This window comes from Diabrotica undecimpunctata, chromosome 8 (genome assembly GCF_040954645.1).
Source record: "Diabrotica undecimpunctata isolate CICGRU chromosome 8, icDiaUnde3, whole genome shotgun sequence".
NCBI classification, from domain to species: domain Eukaryota; kingdom Metazoa; phylum Arthropoda; class Insecta; order Coleoptera; family Chrysomelidae; genus Diabrotica; species Diabrotica undecimpunctata.
In genome coordinates, this window is record NC_092810.1 from 22,976,070 (window position 1) to 23,003,025 (window position 26,956).

Below are 26,956 nucleotides of genomic sequence, written 5' to 3' on the forward strand. Positions count from 1 at the left end.
TAATTGAAGGGTTAGGAGCAGAAAGGGTATAAGTACGTCTTATTTTTGAGAAAATAGCTTCCAAAGTAATTTGAATTTTTAAAATTCTGTAAAACCCGTTAGTTTAATAAAGTTTAAAAATTCTAAACCGAAAATATGTTTTTATTAATAAAATAATATATTTAATACAGGATTTAGTTCAGTTAAAAAATTGAATTTGATTCACTTATACCGTTTTTGCACCAAAACATTTTTTCATATGGTTTAACCCTAGAATACTAACCTTATTTTTACCTTCATTTATACTAACCATCGTAAAATTTACTACGCTGAGAAAAAAAATGTGGTCACTGAAAAAGTATTTTATTTAACGTAATTTTACAAATTATTTTGAACAAAGAGATGTTTCTAAAACCTGAAAATCACAAAAAAATATAAATTCTAAATTTTAGAACTACACTGCTGACAACAAAGGGCGCGATGTTCACCACAAAATGGACGTCGGCAGTGTTCGCAATGATGAGTTGTCATTCGACGTTTTTTAGACGGACAAAATTGACACATGGCACGTTTTGACACAGTAGGGCATATTCGTTCTTGCTGCGGCTCCAGATTTAAAATATTTTCAATAAGTAACTTTACCGAGCGGTTCAAAGTTGGCCAATTTACACGATGCTGTAGCCAAGGTTTAGTCAGTTGTTCAGACAAAATGGCCATAAATTTTTTTCTGGTGATGGTTTTTTTCTGCTGTCGTTGTTGGTTATGATTATAAATTATCCAAGAGTTTATGCAAGCTATATTTAACATGCCATAGAACAGGCAAAGAGGCCATCTTCGTGTTTTTCTGGAAATATTCATGTTTCCGCACATTTGGTCAAATGTGTCTACTCCGTACTTGGTTGCATTATAAAATTTAATGATATCTGGCTTTCCTGTTCGATCACATTCTACTGGACCATTGTGGATTGTCGACAGAAGAAGCACAGACTTATTTACTTTTGTCTTATAGGATACCATTGTTTTTTCACCATCAAAGCAAAATAAGGAATGACCAATTTCACGATTTTTGAGATTTATCATCTCGGGAGGTATTTCTCTTTTATTTTGCCCTAGGGTACCAACAATAGTTAAATCGTAAGGAGGTTTTAAGAGCTCCGTTGCTAGTGGTACTGACGTAAACCAATTATCCATGGTTATGTTACGCTTACTTCCGTATACACCCTGAGTTAATTGTTTTACATAATATTCTCCTAGAGGCTGTCCATTGGTTTTAGTTCCCTTTCCTAAATACAATTCTGCATCGAACATATATTTGGTACCTACGTCACACAGCATTACTATTTTCAGTCCATATTTGGCTGGCTTGTTTGGGATATACATCCGGAAAGGACATCTTCCCCTAAAAGCCAGTAGCTGCTCATCGATTGTTAGGTATGATCCGGGCTTATAGGACGTTTTGCAGTTCTGTATAAGATCATCCCATATTTCACGAATGGCTGCTAATAGGTCTGTTTCCTTTCTGTGTGGTCTAGATATTTTATCATCAAAACGTAAACATTCTACAAGAAATTCAAATCTTTCCCGGCCCATAGTTGCTTTATATATCGCACCAGAAATTTTGTCATCAAACATTTGTCTTGTCGCTAAATGATTGTCTTTTTGGGCAGCAGCAAAAATAAGTAGTCCTAGGAGTGCATGCAATTCGTCAATATTCACTTTCGAGTTTGTAAGTTTTTCGACTTTATATTTTTGTGCCCTCACAGAAATTTCGGCATTTGTATATTTTAGAATTTTTTCCAGTGAATTTGGACTCATAAAACAATGAAAAGCATCTAAGGGAGTTTGTGCTTCCTTGGTTTTATTAGTGGGGCCTTGAACAAAATGTACGAAATTACGTTTTGGAGTTTTAGTTGCGGCCTTTGGTTGAGAGGACCATCTGTGTCCATTTTTACCTTTTAGACTCGACGGCAACCGAATTTGCTTCTCTTTAGCTGCAATTTCTGGAGATTTTTCTTCTTTTGGTAGAGTTTGCTGAGCAGGACATTTATTTTCCTTGTCGATTTTAGAGCCATTACTTTCTTTTCTTGGAAACACTGAAGTAAACTGTTTTTCCAACTCATTACTCTTTTTAGAACTTCTTTTTCTTTTCTTACTAGTGGATGGCAAGTCATGGTCGGAATCTGAGTCGTTTTCGCTTGATGGTTCGAACTCTGATTCAGATGGACTGAATGCTTCTAAAACGACATCTTCTGTTTCAGATCCACTTTCCGATTTATCAGAATTGTTATCTGATTCATCTGGCCAAATTTCTTCCAGGCACAATTGCAACTCAGCTTCCAACTCCCGCTGCGTGAGGGGCCTGTGCATGTCTCTCTGTTGCATATTCATATTTCACACTAAAAAAAAAATAAAAACTGATAATAAAAAAATAACTGATAATAAAAAAATAAAAACTGACAATAAAAAAAATAAAAACTGACAATATCGTTGTTTTTGGCAATTATAACGTTACCACTTACCTTTGTAATATTTACGAAGCTGTGCTCATTTGCAGGTACTTCACTAATAGTGTAGGCGTCACTGTACTTGTAAAACGTTTCGATATACACTAATGTAAGAATAGATGAGCGGGCGAGAGATACTGGTGTACCCCTTCCACAATATCCTACAACAATGACATTGGCGTCGTAAAAATTACGATGGTTAGTATTCTAGGGTTAAGTAAGGAAAAGTAAATAAATACAAAAAGTAAAGTTTCAAAACATTTTTATTAATAAACAGAACATTTTTAAGTACAATAAAAAATACAGTAGAAGTATATACCTACAACTAAATTTTTAAATACAAACAATTATTCGTAGTAAGAACTAATCACATCGTCTTCGTTTTCATTTTCTTCTGTAACTGGATCAATTGCAGTCGGTCCCGACTCTATTGCTTCTTCTGATGTGTGAACCCTTTTTTTATTTTTATCTTTTGACGTCGCACCCGCGTGTTTCATATGCATGCATGCTACACTGGAGGTATATAATCCAAAAGAAAGCTTAATTGGCACTGAACTTATTTGAAGTTGAGTAAAAGTTTCATTAATAGAAAGCGATGGCCGTCCAGATAAGTTGGACCCACATAAACATTTTAGGAATGTATCGATATCATTCAAAAACTGGCTTAAATTCAAACAAAAATGAGTCAAAGTCTTCTGCAATTAAAGTGTGCGATATTTCTAAATTTATAGTGTATTTTTATGTATGAGAGAGTAATAAAACAATAAATTATGTATGCAAATCCCTAAACTGTTGATACGGGTGACTCAATGAAAAACAGATATTTGTCAACAAGTTTACAGAAGTATATAGGAAAACAATTTTAAATTGAGTATGACCACCAGGTATAAAGGTTGGAGCAGAATAGAATACAATAGTTGTGAGGGTTACTAATCCCTAAATAAGGTTGCCAGTGTCGGAGTGATGGAGGTTAACAGGTACTAATGAATTTGCAAGAAATGTAAGATGTTTATTTTATTGGTTATATATAACCAATAAAAGTTTAATAAGTACCTACCTATTTGCAAAATAAAGTTTAATTCTTTAGATAAAATAAAACGTTTTATTTTATCTATTTGCAAAATAAAGTTTAATTCTTTGCCTATTTGCAAAATAAAGTTTAATTCTTTAGATAAAATAAAACGTTTTATTTTATCTGAAATGAGTGCATTCCACGAAGTAAGGGTTTCAACAATCAAACATTTAATTCTTTAATTCCAGGAATCTACGACAGTAATTGACTAGATAATTACCTTCTAAACTTATTCCACAGAAAATGTGATAGTGGGTTTTTCTATTTTGTATATAGGAAGGTCCAAGTGGCGTATTCAAAATTCTTAACAGTTCACTAAAAGTAGGTACTTCAGTTGCAAGGTGCAGTTTATTGTGTATACTAGTGTTATGGAAAATTTGGAAGTGCCGTGTAAACGCCGAAAAATTGGTCCTCTAACAGTTAATGAAAAACATTAATATTTAATTGTTTTAACTCATTTACAGACAAACGTTTATGTGAAAGTGTTGATGAGACCGTTGAGTTAGTTAGCAGTACACTTGGTGTTGGGAAATCTACGATTTACAGAGTTATTAAAGAAGAGAAATGTGGTAGTTTTCAAATGCCACGTAATGCTCCAGGGAAACCAAAATTTCAAATAGAATATCATTTTAAAGAAGGACTTCGACGGAAAGTGCATGAATTCTTCTTTAGACAAGAATTTCCAACATTGGATAAAGTTCTTGTCTCAGTTCGAGATGATAAGGATTACCCAGAAATGAGTCGAAGTACGTTATGGAAACTTTTAAAAGAAATAGGCTTCCGCTGGAAAAAGAATCTCAGAAAGTCTATTTTATTAGAAAGAAGCGATATTGTCATATGGAGAAGACATTTTCTAAGAACCATAAAGGAAATGAGAAACCAAAAAAGAAAAATATTTTATCTTGATGAAACATGGATCAACGAGGGTCATACACCAAATAAATTTTGGCAGGATGAAACTGTTACAAGTCAAAGGCACGCTTTTGTAAATAACTTATCTACTGGTTTAAACCCACCATCAGGAAAGGGACGCAGGCTGATAATAGTACACATTGGCAGTTCAGACGGTTTTGTTGAAGGTGGTTTATTAACTTTTGAATCAACTCGTACCGGTGACTACCATGAAGACATGAACGCTGATGTCTTTCAAGAATGGTTCGAACAAATGATAGATCTTCTTCCTAAGAACTGTGTAATAGTAATGGATAATGCAAGTTATCACTCCAGACTTATAGAAGGACTGCCCACAACCAAGTGGTTAAAAAAAGACTTGCAGAATTGGCTGAGTTCAAAAAATATTACGTACCATCCCGGATCTATAAGAAAGGAACTTTATTCGTTGTGTGCCCTTCATAAAGAAAAATTTAAAAAATACGAAATTGATGAAATTGTCAAAAATCGTGGAATGACAGTACTTAGATCCCCACCATATCATTGTGAATTAAACCCGATTGAACTGGTATGGGCACAGATAAAGAGTGAAGTTTCAAGAAGAAATACCACTTTTAAAATTCATGATGTTAAACAGTTGTTTTTGGAGGCCGTAAATAATGTAAAACCTGAAAACTGGGAAAAGGCAGTAAATCACACTATTAAAGAAGAGGAAAAAATGTGGAAGCTGGACAATATTACTGATAAAATGATCGAGCCAGTTATTATAAATCTTGGTTCTGAAAGTTCATCTTCTGAATCTGATTTGGATTTGTAACAAGTAGCTGTAAGTTTTATATTAATATTTTTATTCATCTATTTAACATACCTTAGACGGTTTTAAAAACTCTTTTTCTCTTTTGTAATTTTTAAAAATTAAAAAAAATGTGAATTTTTTAAAACCCTTTTTAATGTAGGCCAGTCAGTTCTAATATAGTGTGTGATAAAAGAGGTCACTTTTGTTTACATACACATAACACTTTATAACACTGAAATAATTCATTTATTTTTTACAATTATTCAAAGTAATTTTTCAATTAATCTTGAGCACGCCCATGGAGTGGTCGGAGCTACCAGTTAAAATTATGCTAATTACTCTCTCGTTCATAAAAATAAACTATAAGAGGTCTTCCTTCTGTACCTTTTTTGGATCTTCTACAAGCTTATTAAGTCCTTCAAACGAAAAAAACATTTCCTTTGTTATGTTGTGAACTATAAATTTTTCGCAAGAATTTGCAAGTACCTTTCTCCAGTAGTCGGGAATAAGACTTAAGGATTTCTTTTTTTGGCTTCTCCGATCAAGGCAAAATTCCTGTCCCATTACATATAAGTGTGACCAGGCTCCAGGAATTTGTTATGTATTTCTTTAATGTGGGTGGCTTTCACTAAATACATAAATAACTTGAAAATATTTTTATTTTTATTTTGGCCCCCACACGAATCGCTGTATGCTATTACTTTAGTAGCAGTGAATGGTAGGAATTTAAAAAAATGCACAAGCCACGACTCTATCTCTTGTGAACCCCTGCCAGACACAGTTTCATCCCATGTGTACATGTGGTCTGCTCCAGTGAGCAAATTATGGACGTAAAAATTGTACGGCCATAGTTGCCTTAGATATAATATCTTTTTTGTAGTAATGGCGTGGCCAACGTTTGCTATAGATCGAAACCTTACCACTGTATCCTTCGAAGTTTTGTTGCTTTTAATATCCAATTCTTTCATACTACATGCCTTTTGCGCCTTTCTTTGATGCGTTCTAAAGACCCTATTGCATTTTGAATACTAATTTCGTTTCCAGAATTCTTTACAATATTCTGCAAGCTATCGCACTTTGAGTAGGTGTCGCTGTGGGGCTTGTGAAATCGCAAATTAAATTCACTATTAAAAACATTATGATAGTAACTCATTTTAACGACTGGCTTATTATTTTCGTTACAATATTGTTTATATAATAAGTACATCTTTGTAACGCTAAGATCTGGGGAAAGATATCGGGTATTTAAGTTATCTTTTCGAGAGTAGTGGCTTTTGTATCTCGGGAACATATTTATATGCTGAATTACAGTCTCTCGAGTATTTTTGTCAATTTTGTTAACACTTTCGTTTTTCCCCCTTTTATCAGGCTCTGTTATACCAAATCTATCAGTTTTTTCACATACTGTAGTAAATCGTCTATTACTAATATCAAACGTTTGGAGGAAAAATACTTTACACACTCGCTTATTTATTAGCATGATTGATTCCCCTTGATTCCTCCTAGTAACTTCTTCCTTTTTTATGCAAGACGATAAATATGCTGTTTGCAAGTCGTAACTAGGAAGCTTATAAAATTTATCAAATAGAGCTTGTCCGTCTACCTCAGAAATAATTTCGTTACATTTAAATCTGCATGTATAATCAAAAGGTCTTAATTGCCTACTTTGATGGATGCCGTTTTTGTGTCCTACATACTGCTTGCCTTCGGTTCTTAGCTTATTTTTTTCCTTTCTTTTTCAGGCGCTGATATTCCTTTTTCGTTTTTTTGTTTTACTTGGTATGACATGTGTAGATTTACTAGCACTGCTTGACTCTGACTGTACATATTCTTCTGAGGAATGTACTACATCATCGTCTTCTGGTCGATACTCTTCATCTTCTTCCGTTTCATAAGGATCTAAATCGGATTCATAGGCATCTAGAAAAAAAAAACGGGAACATAACCATGAAATTAAAGCTGAGATTATTAATTTTGATCTTACCCTCTTTGCTACTACTAGTCATCTCCAAAAATACACGGTAATAAATATATTTCGGTTTATATAACGTACATCAACAATTTTGTACACAAAACCTTTGTAAACACAAAACGTCAATGAAAAACGCACTGGCCGCAACGAGTATGTTGAACAGTCTACTAAAAAATTGTTGAGTGCACAAACAGTACAAGCAATATTATACTCGTATTGCTCCAACAACTATGCAGGAATTGTTAAGTAGGTTTATCTACCAATTATAGATGGCACCAGGAGTAACTAAATACGCTTATATCGTTTTTGCTCTGAAAGAATATACACTCTAGTATAATTTTCTGCACTTAACTCAAAAAATTTTAAAATGTTAGTTGTATCCTTTTTGCACTATCCTCTTCAATTGTTTAGACCTGGGCGGATCTGTGAAAAAACGACTACATTTGAATGTGAGAAGTTGCATTCTAATTTTTGCAGAAAAAGTTGTTTGATATCTTCAGTAATCATAATTGAGTTATCCTCTGTCTCAAATAGGTCGGAAATATTAAAAAAAATGATATTAGAGTGTTTTATTGTAAATTTAAGAATAGCTAGTCTTTATTTAGACTAGCTACAACCAACCACCAAAAATCCACACCAAAATGGATTTGAAGCAGAGGATCCTTCACCTACGACGGCCAAAACCTTATCCAGAGCGTACAAGGCAAGAACGGGGAAACCAACCCCATTTTGCCGACGAAAGGAAGCTGTTATTATTTATAAATAAAACCGACGGACGTGGAACGAGGCGAAGATCCAATGGGGCAGTGGGGCTTGTTAGATGTATTTTAACCTGGAGGCGTAGAGAGGGTCTTCGTGGATTTTCTCTTCGATGTTGATATCGGTTTTTCGGTGAGGGTTTCCGCTGTTTTCACGACTTTGGTTGTTAAAAACCACCCGATTGGAACCGCTTTCACGGTTCAACTCGGGTGGTTGGTCTAACATATTATATCTTAAGTTATACATACATCATATAAAAACATAGCCTTTAAATTTTTTGGCGTGAAGAATTGTGGTTTGAATGATGCCTCCACAAAAAAAAAGATCAATGACTACCTTTATACAATATTACCAAAATAATTATTAAAAAATAATCAAAATCGACGTAAAAGTAGAAGAACTATTAGTAAAGTAATCAAACTCAAAGAAATATATCAACGTTTATTTAAAGTTCCTTTAGTTAGAAACAAAAAAATATATTAGACTAAACTAGAAGCTCCAAGACCATCCCCGTCTATCTTTCCACACAAACTAGGGGAATTTCCCTTGGAGCTTCCATATACTTTAGTGGAATAACCTGAATCATTATTTGTGTCCCTGTCGACATTATCAGGGACGTTCGTACCGGCGTAGTTCATTTCTAACCTGGCGGGCTTCGCGGTTTCATTTTCGTACACTTTAGCACTGTTCAAAACGCGTCTTTCGGCAACAGCATTGTCGTAATACTGAATTTTGTATGGCTCAACGAATCCTAAGTCGGTCTGGTACATGGGGGCCCTTTTTACAGGAAGCTGTGGAGCGTAACTCCCGTAACTATCACTATACTGTTTCGTACCTTCGCGAATTTCAACTATGGGTTCGATATACCGCGGGTTTTGGTTCACCATAACACTGTTCACTATCGTCGGACTGTACACGCCTGTCCTACTTCGCGGAGGAGCATCACCGGGGAAATCCAAAGAGGACGGACCCACAACCGCGGGTTCTGCTAGTGGTTTTTTGCGCACTGGAAGCTCTTCTTCGTCGCTGCTTTCGCTGTCATTACCGTTGTTTGTTGAGCAGTTAAGTTGTTGGATTCTGGCTACTAGTTCTTTAACTGAAGGTCGAGCGTTATCTGGATCTTCTTCGTCGGGTGGATCTAATTCATCCATGCTTCTGCAAAGATCAATAAAATATTAATGTTTACATTAACACAAAGAGAATTACAAAGATATATATCACATTCACAAGAAAAGTAAATCGGATGTATGGTAAAATTCTGCGAATTAAAAACGTTCAAAATGCCAAATTGAAAATAAAGAAAGAAGGCGTATGAATATGAATATAAAAAGGAATATAACAATTTCCAGCTTTCAAGACTTGTGTCTTGTTTTACGATCTTTTCGAATCTTATAGACCCTGGTCTGAAATTATTTATTCCCGACGATTCGTTGATTCGGCAGATATTGCCAAAAATTATGTGGCAAGAATTGAAGTGTTTTCCAGATATATCGCATCTCCATGATACATATGTTATATATGCCACCCTCTTCTTTTTCTTTCAAAATTGGAGAGATAAAGCTTTTTCTTTGTCGCCTCCTGAAGTTGTGAGACCTTGTCGTGGTAAAGGAGGTCTTTATGCTTGGTCGTAATCGACAGCGAGATCGGTTAGTTTTGTTAAGTAAGTAAGACCGAGTGGAAGCTAAGGAAGGTTCCAACCCCAGTTTCTATTAGCTTTCTCTCAGTATGCACTGCTATGTCGAGTATAACCACTCACCGCCAGTCACTCGCTTCTTGTGAGACAATAATGAACAAACAAACAAAGCAAATAAACAATAGGAACATCCAAACCTCAATAATTCAGAAACTATGGAACTGGATTCCTTTAGAGACCGTAAGGAAGCTCAGAAAGGGTAAGAAAAGGTCCAACGAGTTAGCATGAGCAGCATAATTACAAATCTATAAATTACAAAAGTTTCTTCTTTAAATTTATTGTAAGGAAATTTACAAAAGAAATTTAGATTCAATCAAGATCGATTACATATTAAAATATGAATACAAAACACAAAAAACGGTACCAAACAGTGATCACCTGTACAGAAAGTCTGTTAAACTCTCAGACAAAACCTCAAACAGAAATAATTCCAGACAACTACCTATATAGTGGCTCCGAATCACTCAAATGAATGTATCAATAAAGTAGAAGTATCATCATCATTGGTGCTACAGCCCTATAAAAGAGCCTCGACCTTTCCAAGTCTATTACGCCAGTCAGTTCTATCCATTGCCAACTGTTGCCAGTTTGCTGCGCCTATTTGTCTACCATCCTCATCTACACCATCCCTCCATCTGAGTTTTGGCCTACCCCTACTTCTACTTCCCACAGGTTGCGACATAAGGATTCTTCTAGGAGGGTTGTTCTGCTGTGATCTTGCCAGATGTCCTGCCCATCTTAGTCTTCCTATTTTTATAAAGGATACTACGTCTTTACAACCAAATATATGTTTATATCTGTGATATATCTCGTAGTTGTACCTCCTTCTCCAAACACCATTTTCACAGATGCCACCGAATATTCTTCTCAGGATCTCAAGGGTTTTGTATATGGTAATTTTTGTTTTTTTGGCTTAAGTTTCTGCTTTTCATATGTCTACTCAGTCCAAAATAGCATTTGTTTGCTAGGATTATTCTTCGCTTGATTTCTTCCGTCATGACGTTCTCCTTGGTGATCAGGGAGCCTAAGTATGTGAATTTGTCCACCACTTCAAAGGTAGAATTATCAACCGTGAATTGGTCGCCGATGTTTCTGGCTCTATTGTTGGGTGTTGACGCCATTATCTTAGTTTTATCTTCATTTACTTGCAGGCCCATATTGTTTGAGGCGTTTGACAAGGTGGTATACATTTCTTCTAGCTTGCGTGTTGTGCGGGCAACTAGGTCGACATCATCTGCATATGCCAAAATTTGTGATGATTTATTAAAAATGTTTTCTCTGTTGTCTATTTGGGCATCCATGACCTCCTTTTCCAGAGCTATGTTGAAAAGGAGACACGCCAGCGCATCTCCCTGTCGCAGCCCAACATGCGTTTCAAATGCCTGTGATTGTTCGACTTTGCAAACAACTATACGCATTGTAGCCTTAACCAATCTTATCAGTTTATAGGGGATGTGGAATTCATCCATGGCTTCATACAATTTATTTCTTAGGACACTATCATAGGCCGATTTGAAGTCTACGAAAAGATGGTATGTGTCGATATTGAATTCATTGGTTTTTTTCCAGTATTTGTCTTAGCACAAAGATCTGGTCTGTTGTTGATCGACCAGGCCTAAAACCACTTTGATATTCGCCAAGAAGCTCCTCTGAATATGCACTCAGACGACCATATAAAATACTCGAAAATATTTTGTATGCTGTATTAAGGAGGGTTGTTCCCCTATAGTTTCTGCATTCTAATTCATCGCCCTTTTTGTGTAGCGGGCAAACGATCCCAATACACCACTCTTCTGGGATTTTTTCCTCATTCCAGGCTCTCAGTATGATTTTATATATATGATTAGTCAGAGTAGCACCTTCAATTTTAGGTGTTTTATTGCATCCCGTACTTCCTGAATTGATGGAGGCTCCAATGGTGTATTGTTGTTTGTTCCTGGGAGTGGTTGATTTGGATCTTCTACTTCGATACTAAGTAGTTCTTTATAGTGTTCCACCCACCTTTTCGATACTTCTTCTTTTGTATTGAGTATATGCCCCTCCTTATCCTTACATAGTCCGATCCTTGGTTTAAATTCTTTTCTTGCTTTATTTAGATTTTTATAGAATTTTCTTGTTTGATTTTCCTTTTTTAATGCCTCAAGTTCTTCCAATATTCTATTTTCATAAGTTCGCTTTTTTCTTCGATGGATGTACTTCTCTTCTCTTCTGAGATCTTTATACTTTTTAATAAAGTAGAAGTATTGTTTAAAAAATTATCAGTGTCATCTCAACTTTGTCATATTTTGTGGTAATAAAATCGTGTAGAAGAAGGGAAAAAGAACGTTGTAACGTGACGTTATAAACGTCACATGTTTGTTATTTTTCTTCAAATAATTATTTTATTCAAATTTCTATTGCTTTTATTCATTTGTTAACATTTTGTTGTATTTTACTACTTTTCTTCTAAAAATAGGTGACGCTCAACTTTTCTATCAACTAATTATTCTCTTTCATCATTATTTTTTAATTTAAATTTCTAATTATTTCAGTTCAATTCTCATTTACCCCCGTAGTATACCTCCGTATACTAACTTTCATTTCGTTTCAACTAGTTATAAGATTATTTGTCTCTTGATGATTCCGATTTTCAGTTCTCACTTCAAACTGATATAAGTAGGGATATGTCTTCTGTATTTAAACAAAAATTTAAGTCAGGAGTTATTCAAAAAGTATCCAAAAGTTTTTACAAGCAACAGTTAAAGAACATTTAAAATCCTTTAAAACTCTTTAAAATAGATCTCTCCCATGTGGATGTAAAATATTGAGATTCTTTTTCCTTTCTTTATGATGACTGCGGGAACTGAACCCATTTGCCACATTATTTATTGTTCATCTTAATATTTCTGTGACGATAATGCGGCGTCATATTAGATTAAATATTGATAACGAAAAGGATGAACCATCTAATCAGCCAGCAAACTACAATTGATACTGAACATCATTCAAATATTTCAATCTAACGTGCTAAGATCGATAGTAAACGCACTATGATACTTAGTATCCAGACGCTTCGCCATTACTTCAACATTTCATTCATCAAAGACGAGATTCAACGAGCTGCGACGACACAGTGTATCAAATATCTTTCTGTTTGTGCATATGCTATGTGAATATGTTGTTGGCAATGTCGTTAGTCTACATAACTTTGTTGACAGCTACTCTGAATAAATACATGGTCGTCATATCCGCTCACTATCTGAAATATTTCAGCCAAGATTTCTTTCGACATCCCCGAGTTTTTGTGACCCTTTTCTATATTCTTTATACGTTGGATCACCGTGTTGTTTGTGACATGATGAATGTATGAAATTCTGAGAATGTGGCGATATCACCACATTTCGAAAGCTTCTAGTCATTTAGATATTGAATTTGGATATTGCTTCCATTGAGGTCCAGGTTACCATCACATAGAGAAGGGTAAAAAACACATAGCGCATCTTCAGACTCACGTTTTTATATTAAGGTTAATGTGCATGTTACATGAAATCTTCTTAAGGCGGTTGAAAACTTTCGCCCTTTCTTTTCACAGTTCAATTTAATGCAGCCGTATCTGTTGCTGGCTTCTACAAATTGGTCTATTTGTGTCTGCAGATCCTCAGCATATCAGTCAACAGAATTTTAACATCTGCATATCGTAAGTTGTTAATTGATTTTTATTCCCTCTCTTATTGCACTGATAGCTTTTCTGAACAGCATTTTAGAGTACGTATTGAAAAATGTCGGTGATAAAATGCAGCCTAGACGAACTTCCGCTTTATTGGAAATTCTTGTCAGGTTTCATTGCCTACTCATACAAAGGCCTTTTTTGTAGGTATAAGTTTCTGATTAGGTGTAAATCAGTTCGTGATAATGTACTTTGTAAAATAATTTTTTGAAATCAATAAATAAAGCACGCACACAACAGTATTGATTAGGTTTAAGTACTAAGCTTCCTTCATAAAAATACTACAGTAAAAAAACTTACCTCGTAGCTTGCAACTGAGGCTTTTCAGCCTCGTACAGCATCTCCAAACTTTTAGATCTAGGCAAGGAAACTTCTTTTTCTCTACTACTAGATGCCAGCACTCTCTCAGATCGTCTGCCTTGCTGACCTCGTTTGAGTTTTTGCTCCAAGCCAATGACTCTCTGTCGAAGCCTAAAATGCGCCCTCTGCAGTTCCTTCTTGTCCCTCTCGATGCGTGCTTCTAGGTGCTTGAATAACGGTGCGCAATAACAAGTGTAGCCTACACCTATGGGACCTTTGCAAATGTTACCTAGAAATTATATACAATATTTTAGTTTTAACACAAATTCTAAAATAGTAAATAAAAATAACATTTATTAAATATTAGTTACCTATATAACTCAATGAAGATTTGATTCTCTTCCCTAAATTGATATATTATAGACTTTATAAACTTTTATACACTATTATTCGATTTTATAAAATTACTATACGTCTCACGTCGTTTGATTTGATGGCATATGTTAGGATTCGGCTAGTTGTTAATTTTGTGCTTAGTCAGAGGCCTACTTCAGGTCAATAAAGCAAATTTACCTTATAGTGTGTCTATTACCATCCATAGTGTCATGTGATATCTCGTATATCGATATACGTTCATTAATAACGAAGATGCTCTATAGTGTTCTTTCGGTAGTCGCCTTATTTGCTTTTTCTATCTTAATATATTCGTTATATCCTGCCCTATCATTTGTTATGTCACATGTTAGGATTTTATCAATTGTTTGTTTTGTACTCAGCCAGAGCCCTTCTTTAAGTCAATAAATCAAAATTTGTCTTATAGTAAATCTATTTTTATCTATAGTGTCCTATGTTATCTCGTATGTCGCTATATGTTTATTAATAATGAAGATACTGTAGTGTCCTTCTGGTAGTCACCTTGTATGTTATTACTATCTTAACAAATTCGTCATATACTCCCCTTTCACTTGCTACGTCGCATGTTAGGATTCGATTAGTTGTTTATTTGGTATTCAGCCAGAGGCCTTATATAAGTTAATAAATAAAAATTTGTCTTATAGTAGATCTATTTTTATCCATAGTGCCTTATAGTATCTCGTATGTCGCTATACATTCATTATTAATAAAGATACTGTTAAGTGCCCTTTTGGTAGTAGCCTTATTTGGGTTTTCTATCTTAATTATATATGTTATATCTTTCCTTGCATTAACACATCACGCTCCAATCGGACCAATAACAACGGAGATATGATGTAATGCCTTTTGGTAATGCCGCCATGTGTGTTTTTTCTGTCTCAACATATTCGCTACTCCCTCTTATTTCCAATGATGTACCATAAATCACGGTCCGACGAACTATTCTACCCCCATCACAAAACACTCAAAAATGAGCAGAATGAACCTGAGCGTTTATTTTACATAGGAAATGAGGAAGAAACGGTATAGCTCCTTTACTTCTAACATAAAGCTTTAAATTATTTTGCAATAAATTTTACCTTACAATTGGATACAGTAACCTATATTTTTAGAAATTTTGCGAAAAAATTAATTACTGATAAAGTAGTAAACTTTCCGAGTAAGTATGTTTGAATCATCAATTTGTAGAATGAAATAACAATAAATCAACCGTATCGTTCCAAGAACAAAATATAATTGAAATGTCAGTTGGTAGTTCAGATTTTTTTCTTAGGTGACGCTAGGAGTTATCGTACCGGACAAACAGTGTGACTTGTCGTCCTAGCCTTTTATGTAGATAAATTTGATAGAAAAAATTCGCAACGACTTGTTTTAACATCAATTAGAAAAAATAATCGATAAACAAGTGAAAGTTGTAGGCAAAACGAGTAAAAAATAAAAAAATATGAACAACAGAAATAAACAAAGAGAAATAACTTACCTGCTAGATCTAAATAATACTGTTCACCCTTTTTCAAAGGTTCTTGTGGAAGAGAATCCAATCTAGGAGATGGAAAGTTTTTTGGATCTGGAAAATAATGGCATCCGTATGGAGACCAGGGTTTGGGTTCATATGGCACCTCTAAAACACAACAAAACAAAATATAGTTCGATTATTATGGTACTACTTCTAGAAAATACCAATAACAACAATATAAATACAAAAATATTTAGTGAAAAGTAAGAAAACTTCTCGCAAAGTCACAGGAACATCATCCTCGCAGTGCACACGCAGCAGAAAGAGGATATAGGTGAGTAATTAGAAAACTAAGTTGCTATCATCATCAAATCATCATTAGACGTTTTGAGGCCACTGCTGAACATCGGCCTCCCGTAAATAATTCCATTGCATCGGATCTTGAGCACCTTGAATTCAGTTGTGCTTGATATCCCTTGATGACATTTATCTTACATCACGCGATTTGCGCAGTAGATGATATAAGATCTCTTAAACTGTGGGAACAAGAAATTATGCGCATAAACCATCCATCTAAAGAAGAAAAAACGCGAATATAAATGTAAAAACCTTTGAACATTCGAATGAAGTTAGCCAGGAGTATGTCAACAACACAGCATCAAACTATTGGTTCAGATCAGGAAAAATTTTTCCCGGAATTGAAGGTATCTGAGGGTTTTTAACATGCCATTCAGGGTCAACTAATCGCAAACATAAATTACCTAAAATATATTATAGTAGGCACTCCAAAACGACTGCCTATATGGATTTCAAACGCAAAAAATCATCTAACATCTTACCGGGAGTTTCAAGCATTTGACGAAATTGATTATAAAAAATGCCTCAATAGAAAAGAAACTTCATTAAGAACTAACCAACAAACTGGGACTTATCCAAACCAACCATCTCCCTTATTATGAATATGGCAATGATAGGATACTTAAGAATAACAAGTTATTGGAACAGTACTGTGCTCACAGACCAACCAGTAGCACATAATAGACCGAATCTCATACTAGTTAATAAACTGACTAGACAATTATCAGTAATTGATGTAGTGATATCTAACAACAACAATCAGTAAAATGGATAAGCTGATAAGAATTGTGAACGAAAATACAAATATACATATCATTAGTAGTTCCAAAACATATAAAATATAATATAAAGGAATCAGTAGATAAACAACCATTGGGAATTAAGATCCATTCGGAGTTGGATTCGGTGGTCTCATTATGTCAGGAATTAGTCATGGAAAGGAAAATCTAAGAAACTCACTGAGTCAAAATCGACACGACGATGATCAAAGGCGAGAGAAGTGGAACAAGACCTGAGGATTCTAACCTAAAGGAACGAAACAATATTTTAGAGCAGGTCAAAATCTATTAAGGATTCCCAAGCTAACGGTGATGATGATAATAAAATTTAAATGTTTCGACTTTCAAATCTGAAGGAACACAGTAAACTAGTCACTGGTTTTCTAACTATAAATACATAAAAGCAGACCGTGAACTAAAAAAAGTACATAAAGTATTTTAAATTTTACCGACCTTTACTATCAACAGCATCTTCAAACTTAACTTTGCTCTTCGATCTCTTCTTGGTACCTCGTATCCCTTTTCTTCCCTCCCTACCGACTCCACCTTCATCCAATATATCCAGGATCTCGAATAGATCTTTCCTCATGGCAATATCTCGAGCAGTCTCTCCTTGTTTGTTGCGAACGCTCTTTTCACAGCCAGCTTCCAGAAGAATCCTCGTCAATTTCCTACGTCCCATCGCAGAAGATATGTGCAAAGCTGTGTCGCCGTTTTTGTTCTGTTCGGAAACGCGGCATTGAGCTGAGATCAGAATGCGTGTAACGCCAGCGTGGCCATACCTAGAACATAGATTAATTAGAAAAATTAAAGATTAGTAAAGGAGTTCCAAAAGTTTATTAATCACACCATACAATGAACCAAAGAAGTATGAGCAATAAGAATCATAGATAATTAAATGGATGCTTAAAACAATATACATTGGAAAAGATGTATCAGTAATTAAAAGAACTAAAAACAGAAAAAAGTGAAAGAAATGAACACGTGGGTACTCAAATGTATACTACAATGTATAAAGTTGATCCACAAGTCAGAGAGATCCAAACAAATATTGTAAGCTTCAAAAGGTGCTATAATAGAAGCCACAGTTAGAATGCAGTGTTCGCCTCAGGGCGAGCAGCGATGCCACTCATGTCGGCGCAGTGGTAGGTGTGTGGTAGTTTGGCGGAGTTAAATAAGAGAATAAACAAAAAAAAATTAATTCTATAAAAAATGCCTGTAGACATAAAATATCTAATACCTCGATATATATACAAAAAAAGCAAGTAGTTTACCCTATACGACACGATAAATATATATACATAAAATACAAAGAGATCATAACTAAAATGTACTGTACGTACAGTAGTAAAAAACAAATGAGCATTAAATCTGAGATATTTCTCGTTAATTAATACCAATCGCAATCCATATCCAAATCATCCTCATCTTCTGAATCATCTCCTATATTAATTATCACCGGTTCAATATCTTCCTGCAAATTGTCCACCGCTAACATTTTTTCTTCTACTTTCTTGACGTGGTTCACATAATTATGCTACTGTTCTTTAGATACGCGGTAGTAAGCTTCTTTTAGAAACCGTTCTACCGTTTTTTCTTTAAAAATCGACGTGGTTTGATGCTACATACCTTTTCACTTGACTACACACCATCTCAATCGGGTTCAGCTCGCAATGGTAAGGCGGCAGTCTCAAAATCTTAACGCAATATTCTTCCGGAATTGTTTCAATCTTGTACTTTCACTCGTCTCTAAATGCGTCTAAATAGGTAATCTTCTTCGAAGAAAATGTTCTTTTCGATTAGCCAATCCTTGTGTAAAGCCTGATAAGCTTGGGGGTGGTAATTAGTAAAAATAACGCTATCTTGTTGAACGCTAAAAGCATGTTGAGCGCTTGTTTATCCTCGACTTAGGGGCCATTTTGTGTAAAAACCAAAACGTCCATAGATACTAATATGTAGCTGAAACTAGTGTTTACGGAGAGATTGGTCGTAGATAAGAGTTTCAGTAAGATATAAAACGGGGAAAAATATAAAAAACACAAAGAAAATTGTTTGGACACCCCTTTGTTAATTATTAAGGACATACAAGAAAATCCGATGACATACGAATAAAAGAGAGAGTGTAAAAAACATTAAACATCGTTTGTACAAAAAAAAATTACTTAAGTTTACTTTGCCTTAGTACCCATACATCAACATGATAAAAAAAGGTGCATAAACAATGAATGTTGGATCATACCATTACCATATTATTAGTAGACATGACACAGTTTCCTTACACAAATTATTGTTAAGCGCCGTGAAAACTCCAAAAGACAACACCCAAAATGAATCGTCTCGGACTTGGCATTTTTTGGTGCCTTCGCTGCGAGAACGATATTACCAGGATGCTTCATCGGGGAAGATCTCGTCTAGGGCGAGAGCTTCATAAATGCCACAGCACCTTGTTAATGACTATTTTCTCCACTTTCATATATAAATCTACGAATAATTGGTGCATAATCTAAATTTAAGCGTTTCCAAGAATTTTTAGAAAAAGAATATTCGAACTTTAAGAATAAAACTTTATCAAAACGACATTCATAATCTGAAAAAGATTTTTCACAGATAGAAACTATGGTTTAAGTGCATCATCGAATTAAACGCTAGTGATTTGGGTCCGTATACATACCTGGGTACTCAAAAGTTTCTAAAAATATTTAGAGTATGCAGTAAATAAAAAAATTCAAAAATATATAAGGTCAATCAACACAGTAAACAACAAAATAAGAAATGGACAATAGAAAGAAAAAACGAAAAACAATAATAAAATAAATGGAACAAAGAACAATTCATGACCGTTTCGCAAAAATGCACTTACCTTGCAGCAGTATGTAAAGCAGTATCACCATAATTATTCTGGATATCCGGATCGCATCCAGCTAGCAGTAACTCCCTACACGATTGGTTGTGACCATTTTGACAGCTAAGGTGAAGAGCTGTGAATCCCCCACCATTGCAACGATTGAGATCAGCGCCAGCGGATGCCAGTAGGCGAACGCTTTTGCTATGTCCTTTCCAGGAAGCCTCGTGAAGTGCAGTGTTGCCGTGCTGGAAAAGAAATTTTAGAAAATCATATTTGATAGCTCACAAAAAGAATTTAATAGCTTAAGATAAATGTTCTTATTATCAACTTGTTATATAGTCGTTTTAGTTTTTACGTTGAGTTTTGTTTGGTCATTTGGAAGACATACTTGGTTATTATAGGCTAAACCAACCACTTTATGTTTGTTTTATTGATTACAATAAGGCGTTCGATAAGGTTCGACACAACCGTCTTATACAGTTACTTAAAGATAAACACATTGACATTCGGAAGAAGTAGAGATAAAAAGAGGAGTAAGGCAAGGTTGCATACTCTCCCCCTTATTGTTCAATCTGTATTCGGTAGAAATAATTAAAAAATCACTCGAAAATGTAACAATTGGAATAAAAGTCATCGGCAGACCCATCAACAATATCAGATATGCCGATGATACTATACTAATTGCAGAGAATATACAAGATCTACAGACACTTTTAGATAATGTAGTAAATGCTAGTGTGTAACTAACGCTTAATGCTAATAAAACAAAATTTATGACAATTTCCAAAACACAACAACAAGACATTTTAAACATAAGAGGGCTTCCAATAGAAAAAGTAAAAAAATACAGATATCTTGGTACAATTATTAATGATAATAACGAGTATACAGAAGAAATAAAAATGAGAATTGGACAAGCTAGAGCAACATTTAATAAGACGAGAAAAGTATTATGCAGTAGAGACCTAAGTTTGCAACTCAAAATAAGAATATTACGTTCATATGTGTTTTCGTTGCTGCTGTATGGGGTGGAAGCCTGGACCTTAAAGAAAGAGGTGAGCGATCGACTTCAAGCATTCGAGATGTAGACCTACCGAAGAATATTAAAAATAAGTTGGGTAGACCGAATAACAAATGTTAAGGTCCTCAGAAAGATGACAAAGGAAATGGAAATCATGAACACGATTAAGATAAGAAAGTTACAATATCTCGGCCACGTTATGAGAGGGGATAAATATGTGTTGCTACAAAGCATAATGCAAGGAAAAATACAGGGAAAACGAAGTGTTGGAAGAAGACGCATCTCCTGGCTCAACAATCTGAGAAAGTGGTATAATAATTGCAGTTCCGTCGACTTGTTCAGAGCTGCAATCTCAAAAGTGAAAATAGCTGTGATGATTACCAACCTCCTTAGAGGATACGACCTAAAGAAGATAGGCTTTGTTCCCTTAGGGGATCAAAATATGTCTATTTCTTATTTATCCTGCCTTTAATTTCTTGTTGATTGTCCGATATATTTACATTGCATTATGCAAATGCCACTTTTGTTTCTTATGATTTTTACTCAAATATCAGCATTATGTTGATATTTAGTGATATAAAAGTGATATTTTTATTGCAAACACACTTAATTTTAAATAAGGAAAATAAGCACATTTCCGGTATACTTTGGAAAAAACTGTTAATAAATGTGATAATTAGAGTCATAATTTGCAATCTGTAACTTCTAATGAAGACTATCGATTCCTTTAGCTTGGTATTCGGACCAGATCCAATTGAGGCGATATAAGCTTACATCCTGATTGTGGTGTAACAACTTTTTATAATATAGTTTTCGTATTCAGAGTATTTCAGAGTTATTTTAGTACCATTTACGTGATAATTAATTGAATGATGAATCAATTTACAAATAGAAAGCCAAGAATCAACAGTATAGTTTGTTTTTCTGCTATTTTAAAAAGTGTCTCATTTTAAAATGTATGATTTCGTGATTAATAAATGTATTAAGATTTTTCATGTACTACTAGTTGCCATAGAAATTAGTGCACATACACGGATTAAACTTATACTAAGATTACTGTAAATACGACTCTAAGATAATATCACAACAAAAAAGGATTTCTAAAAATGCCAAGTTTTTTACTATCTATTTACAAAAGTGATGTTAAACATAAGAATAAAACTGACAGAGTAGAAACAGACTGTTGAAGAAAAAACTTTAAAACTTAGTAGAAAAAAAACAAAGTATTTGGAATGGTATTTGAAATTTAGAGATGGAGTTACTACAAATATGATAACTTTGGATGGTAAAGGGGTTCTTGGCTTCGACAGTTACTTGTTCTGTATAGTCTCTAGTTCCCATTTCTTTTATATCAGTCCGGATGGCACCAAACCACTTCCTTTGTGGTCCCCCTCTTCTTTACTTTCCTTGTTCTCCTGCTTACAGAACTATTAGGACATTTCTTTTGGCATTCGAAAATTATGTCCCAACCATCTAACTCTTTGTGTTGATTTCCTGTGTTATTTTGGGTCTCTTATACATTTCCATTAGCTCCTGGTTTGCTCTTCTGCGTCATTTCCTGTTAGACTCCTTTATCCTACCAAAAACTTTTCTTAAGATTTTCCTTTCCCAAATCTTTAACTTTTTTTCTTCTTTATGATTCATGGTGCAAATTTTTACATGCCTACAACAGCGTTGGCCTCACCATTGTTTTATAAATTCGAATCCTGGGTGCCTGGACACGTTTTTTGTCTGTAACAGTGAGTTTAATAATCCTACTGCTCGCTATCTTTCAACGATCATATAGAACTCATTGTCCACGTTTTTCTCTTGTGTATAAACTTTCCACGCACTCTTAAATAGCTCAGTCTTTCCGATATTGTTTGAAAGTCAGTTACTACTCTCTAACACTATATAATTCATCCCCAGGTAACTATTTGGCCCGCCGCTTTTATACAGAGTATTTTTTTAACTTTCACTACCTCATTTGTCAACTGCTTGGTTTCTTGTAGAGATTATTTCGATTCTATATTTCTCACATATTTCATCTAAATTTCTTAATTCTCCTTCCTCACAGGTCCCTCTTACGTTGCATATTTCTACTTTCAATCCATTTTTGTTGTTTATATAAAATGCAATATAACCTCAAAATTTTATCTTAAAATATTTCAGCAATCCTCGGCTTTTTGCGTTCTATTATTTATGAAATATAAAAAGCAATAGCCAAATTATCTAGTACGCACAATATTATTTTTAATATGCTTTCAAAACTTAAAAAGTTTTTAGAAAAATAAAGCAGCAAAATTTTGTTTGTTTTGATAACCTAACCTATTTTTATATAACATGAGTTGATGTCAAAATGAGAGAGCATAGGGTAAGATGATTCGGACATATTGAACGTCGAGATGCTATACACACAATACGATGAATTGAAAGATCCTGAAAATAAGAGGTAATTCCTAGGAGAGGAAGACCAAACAAAACTCATGTGGATACGCTTAGACAGGACATGTCTGTGAAAGGGATCAATACTGTTATGATCCCAGATAGACACACAGATATAGAAGTCGGTAGAGATAAATGGAAAGATGATGATATGTAGTTATGTTCTTCCATAATATTCTTCAATTAGTTTCATTTGTACCCTGTTAATAGTAATACTAAGAAAAATATGGAATACGTAATAGGTAGACTATTTTTGTTATAACATCTGTAAATTTTCAAAATTGTCGTTGTTGAAGGCTAATTCAAAATTCATATCAACCTAAATTTTGAGTAAATATTTAGGTTTCCAAAAATTAGCATGAAAATCATAACAATAAAAATAAAACATATCGGAGTTATAATAAAGCAATAAAGCTGATGTATTTGCATTAGTTTTGATGGCAGCCGTTTCAAAGAATATTAATTTTTGGCACACGTTTCAAACAGAATCAACATCAAGCAAAAAAGCGGAGATGTCGCGATGACAATGAAAATTATATGTTTCCTTTTTGAAATCCCACTTGTGTACTTTAAACCAGAGACGTACATCCACAAAGGGAGTCATTAGGTAGCTATACTACTCGTTTTACCAAATTCTACAGAACTTTACGATATCACTTTGTTATCATAGTAGTGTGTGTTCTTAAATGATTGATGTCGCCATCAGCATCGTAATTTAAAGCATGCTTCAAATATAAAAAGAGTAATTTTAAAAGCCTGATTTACATCCAATAAAGCTATTAAAAATCACACCAGCTTCTCCTATTATTTGAATCGTAATCAAATAAGAATTCCAACTATGTAGGTACTCAATTCTATTGGATAGCATTCTCCATTAACATCAGCAAAGTTCTCGGTTTTGGGTCAAAGTAAACATTTTAATAAATGTCAATGGTTATATCAGTTAAAGAAAAACTGATATAGTTAGGCATAAAAAGTAATATAAAAGAAATTTATAAAACAGAAAATGTTTGCTTCTGTTTGCGAGAAATCTATAAAAAATAAATTTATTCGTAAAATATAATAAATATGTATCGAAATACGTATCTGCTCTAAATACGTATCGAAATATTGTATAAATGAATCGGACATAGAAGCCTTGAGAGAACAAATACTTGATCGAAGGAATACAAAAGAATGGTCCGGGAAGGTAGCAGAGAAAAATAGGCATATAGCATATGGACAAATACACAGAAGATCAAAAATACTATACAAGATGATGTAAAGTTGTCAAAAAAGCAGTGCTAAAAGCACATGGAATAATAAATTTAAACAAATAGACAAGAGCATAGGATTTAGCAGAGTAAGCCAAAAATGGAGAACAATAAAATACCTAAGAATGGATAGAAAGGAAAGATCTTTTGTAGAAAAAAGCTCAATTACACTAACTGAACTGAAGAAAGTCCTAATGACAATGAACAATGGACGAGTTTCTAGACCTACATGTCTCTTTATTGAACCATTTAAAGTATGGACCTGACTCGCTATTGCAATTACTGTTATATTACTTTTTAAGATTCGAAGAACTGCCATCTGTATGCAAAACAACCTTCGTATCAAACATCAATAAAAAAGGTGGCAAAAGAAAGTGCTGCAACTAGAGAGGTTTTAGTGATGGAGATGTTGTTGCAGGCTGAAACATAATACATAATTCTGTCAAAAATAAAAATATTTTACTCTCGAGTAAAAATCAAATTTTTAAAAATACTTTATACAACTAATAAAAGTTGATATATGACATATTTTCTCGAGTTTATGCGAAACGAAAAAAGTAAATAAACATGACCTTTGCTAAAAGTCACGCCGCTAAGATTTTTATGCGAATAATTTATAACCGAATTCACAATAAGTGTGAAGAATACCTGAGTCGTTCTCAATATGGTTTTAGAAAGGGTACAGACACTAGAGAAGCAATTATTGGATTGACATTGATGGCAGAATGGTATCTTGAGGTTCAAAAACGGTATCCCCCTATTATTTAATGTATATGCCGAACATATAACTAACAGAGCCAATGGAATCATCATTAACAATATAAGATATGCCGATGACACTGTAGTATTAGCAGAAACAGAAGACCAACTAAAAATATTGATGAACATATTATCAGAAGAAAGTCACAGGCTGGGCTTGGATATTAACTTTTCCAAAGGCATCACCCTTCAGAGTTCCCAAAGCTTCGTATACCAGGGCAGAGAACTAAACAGTCAACTAGAAGACGCATTGAAATAGCAAGATCTGGTTTCATGAATATGCGTAAAATGCTCTGTAACCCCAAGCTTCTTCTTCTTCATGTCCCTTGTCCGTTCCGAACGTTGGCAATCAACATGGCTATTCTGACTTTGTTTACGGCAGATCTGAATAGTTCAGCAGATGTCAATCCGAACCATTGCCGCAAGTTTTGGAGCCACGAGTGTCTTCTCCTCCCTGGACCCCTTCTGCTGTCTATTTTCCCTTGAATGATCAGTTGTAGTACTCTATATTTATTATGTTTCATAACGTGACCCCAAGCTATCAATCTCAATAAGATAGAACACTAAAGTGTTATGTGTGGTCTCTATTACTACATATATGGCTGTAAGACCTGGACATTAAAACAGTAAGACGTCAACAAATTAAATTCATTTTAAATGTGGATGTACCGCCGAATGCTAAGAATAAGCTGGACCAGCAGAACTACGAATGAAGAAGTACTGAGAGCAATGAACACAAGCCCTCATCTGGTCAATACTATCAAAATTAGAAAGACATCATATCTAGGGCACATAATGCGCCATAGGGAATTTAAGCAGCTCCAGGTAATATTAGAAGGCAATATTGAAGGTAACAGGGGCATAGGACGAAAGAAAAAATCTTGGCTACGAAACATCAGAGATTGGACCCCACACAAAAGAAAATGAATTAATTCATCAAGCCCAGAACAGAGAGAAATTTGCCATATTGATCGCCAACCTCAACAGAGAAGGCACTTAGGAGGAGGAAAGACTTTCTCTAAATATTAAGAAAACAAAATGTATGATGACTTCCAAGAAGGAACTTTTTTAGAAGGGACTTCTTTAGAAATCAAATGTAGGATAGAGAAATCAAGATCTGCATTTCAAAAAATGGCTAAGCTATTCAAATGCTTAGATTTATCAGTACCTGTAAAAATCAGGTTACTACGATGTTATATCTTTCCTATACTGTTGTACGAAGTTGAGTCGTGGACTCTTACAGACGCTACTTACAAGAAATGCGGCTTTCAAAATGTGGCTTTATCGTCGAATTATATCGCCGATATCTTATACCGACAACGTTACTAATCAGGACGTTTTATTAAAGGTCGTGGCATATTATCGTGCACGTTGCGTTTCCAGCACATAGCGTTTCCGAAAAATATAATTTAAATGGTTTTAAATATGAACAACGCACACTGTCCGGAACATTGCGTTTCAGACACTTCAGTATATTCGAAAACAATATTTTACTGATGCCGACGGCTGCGTAATGAGTCGTAACCGGTTTGTAAGGATAATGTTAATTAGATACCCGTCGTTTTCCCCTTGTTGTTTATTTAGGTGTTTGTTTGATTTTGAAGTATTTAAAAGAAATTTAAAACATTTAAAAAAAATAATTTTCGAGGCTATTTTGTCATTTATGCATGTGTTTTTATTGCTTTGTGACAATTAATCACGGAAGTAATAAACAATTAGGAATTTAATAATAATTAATAGGTTTAACAATTATTTTAGAATGAATAGGATTCAGTTTAAATATGTTTTAAATTTAATTTCACCTTCAGTTAAAAAACAAAATACTACATTTAACGAAGCCATACGTATCAAACCAAAGAGTATTTTTAAAAAGAAGAGTTATCACTTCCGTACAAAAGTCGTAATTGTTTATCACTTCCGTGATTAATTGTCACAAAGCAATAAAAACACATGCATAAATGACAAAATAGCCTCGA

General features: G+C 34.4%; 1 protein-coding gene across 1 annotated transcript in view; it reads right to left on the reverse strand.

Moving 5' to 3' along the window:
• Positions 1–8,401: 8,401 nt before the first annotated feature.
• The window catches only part of dgo (ankyrin repeat domain containing protein 6 diego), a 115,167-nt gene continuing 96,612 nt past the window's right edge, over positions 8,402–26,956 (reverse strand). The window contains exons 3-7 of the mRNA XM_072539832.1: positions 19,539–19,768; positions 17,132–17,460; positions 15,567–15,707; positions 13,673–13,961; positions 8,402–9,128 (exon numbers count right to left, since the gene is read on the reverse strand). Coding sequence (XP_072395933.1) covers positions 8,453–9,128; positions 13,673–13,961; positions 15,567–15,707; positions 17,132–17,460; positions 19,539–19,768 — 1,665 coding nt within the window. The 3' untranslated portion in view covers positions 8,402–8,452. The remainder of the gene's footprint in view (positions 9,129–13,672; positions 13,962–15,566; positions 15,708–17,131; positions 17,461–19,538; positions 19,769–26,956) is intronic.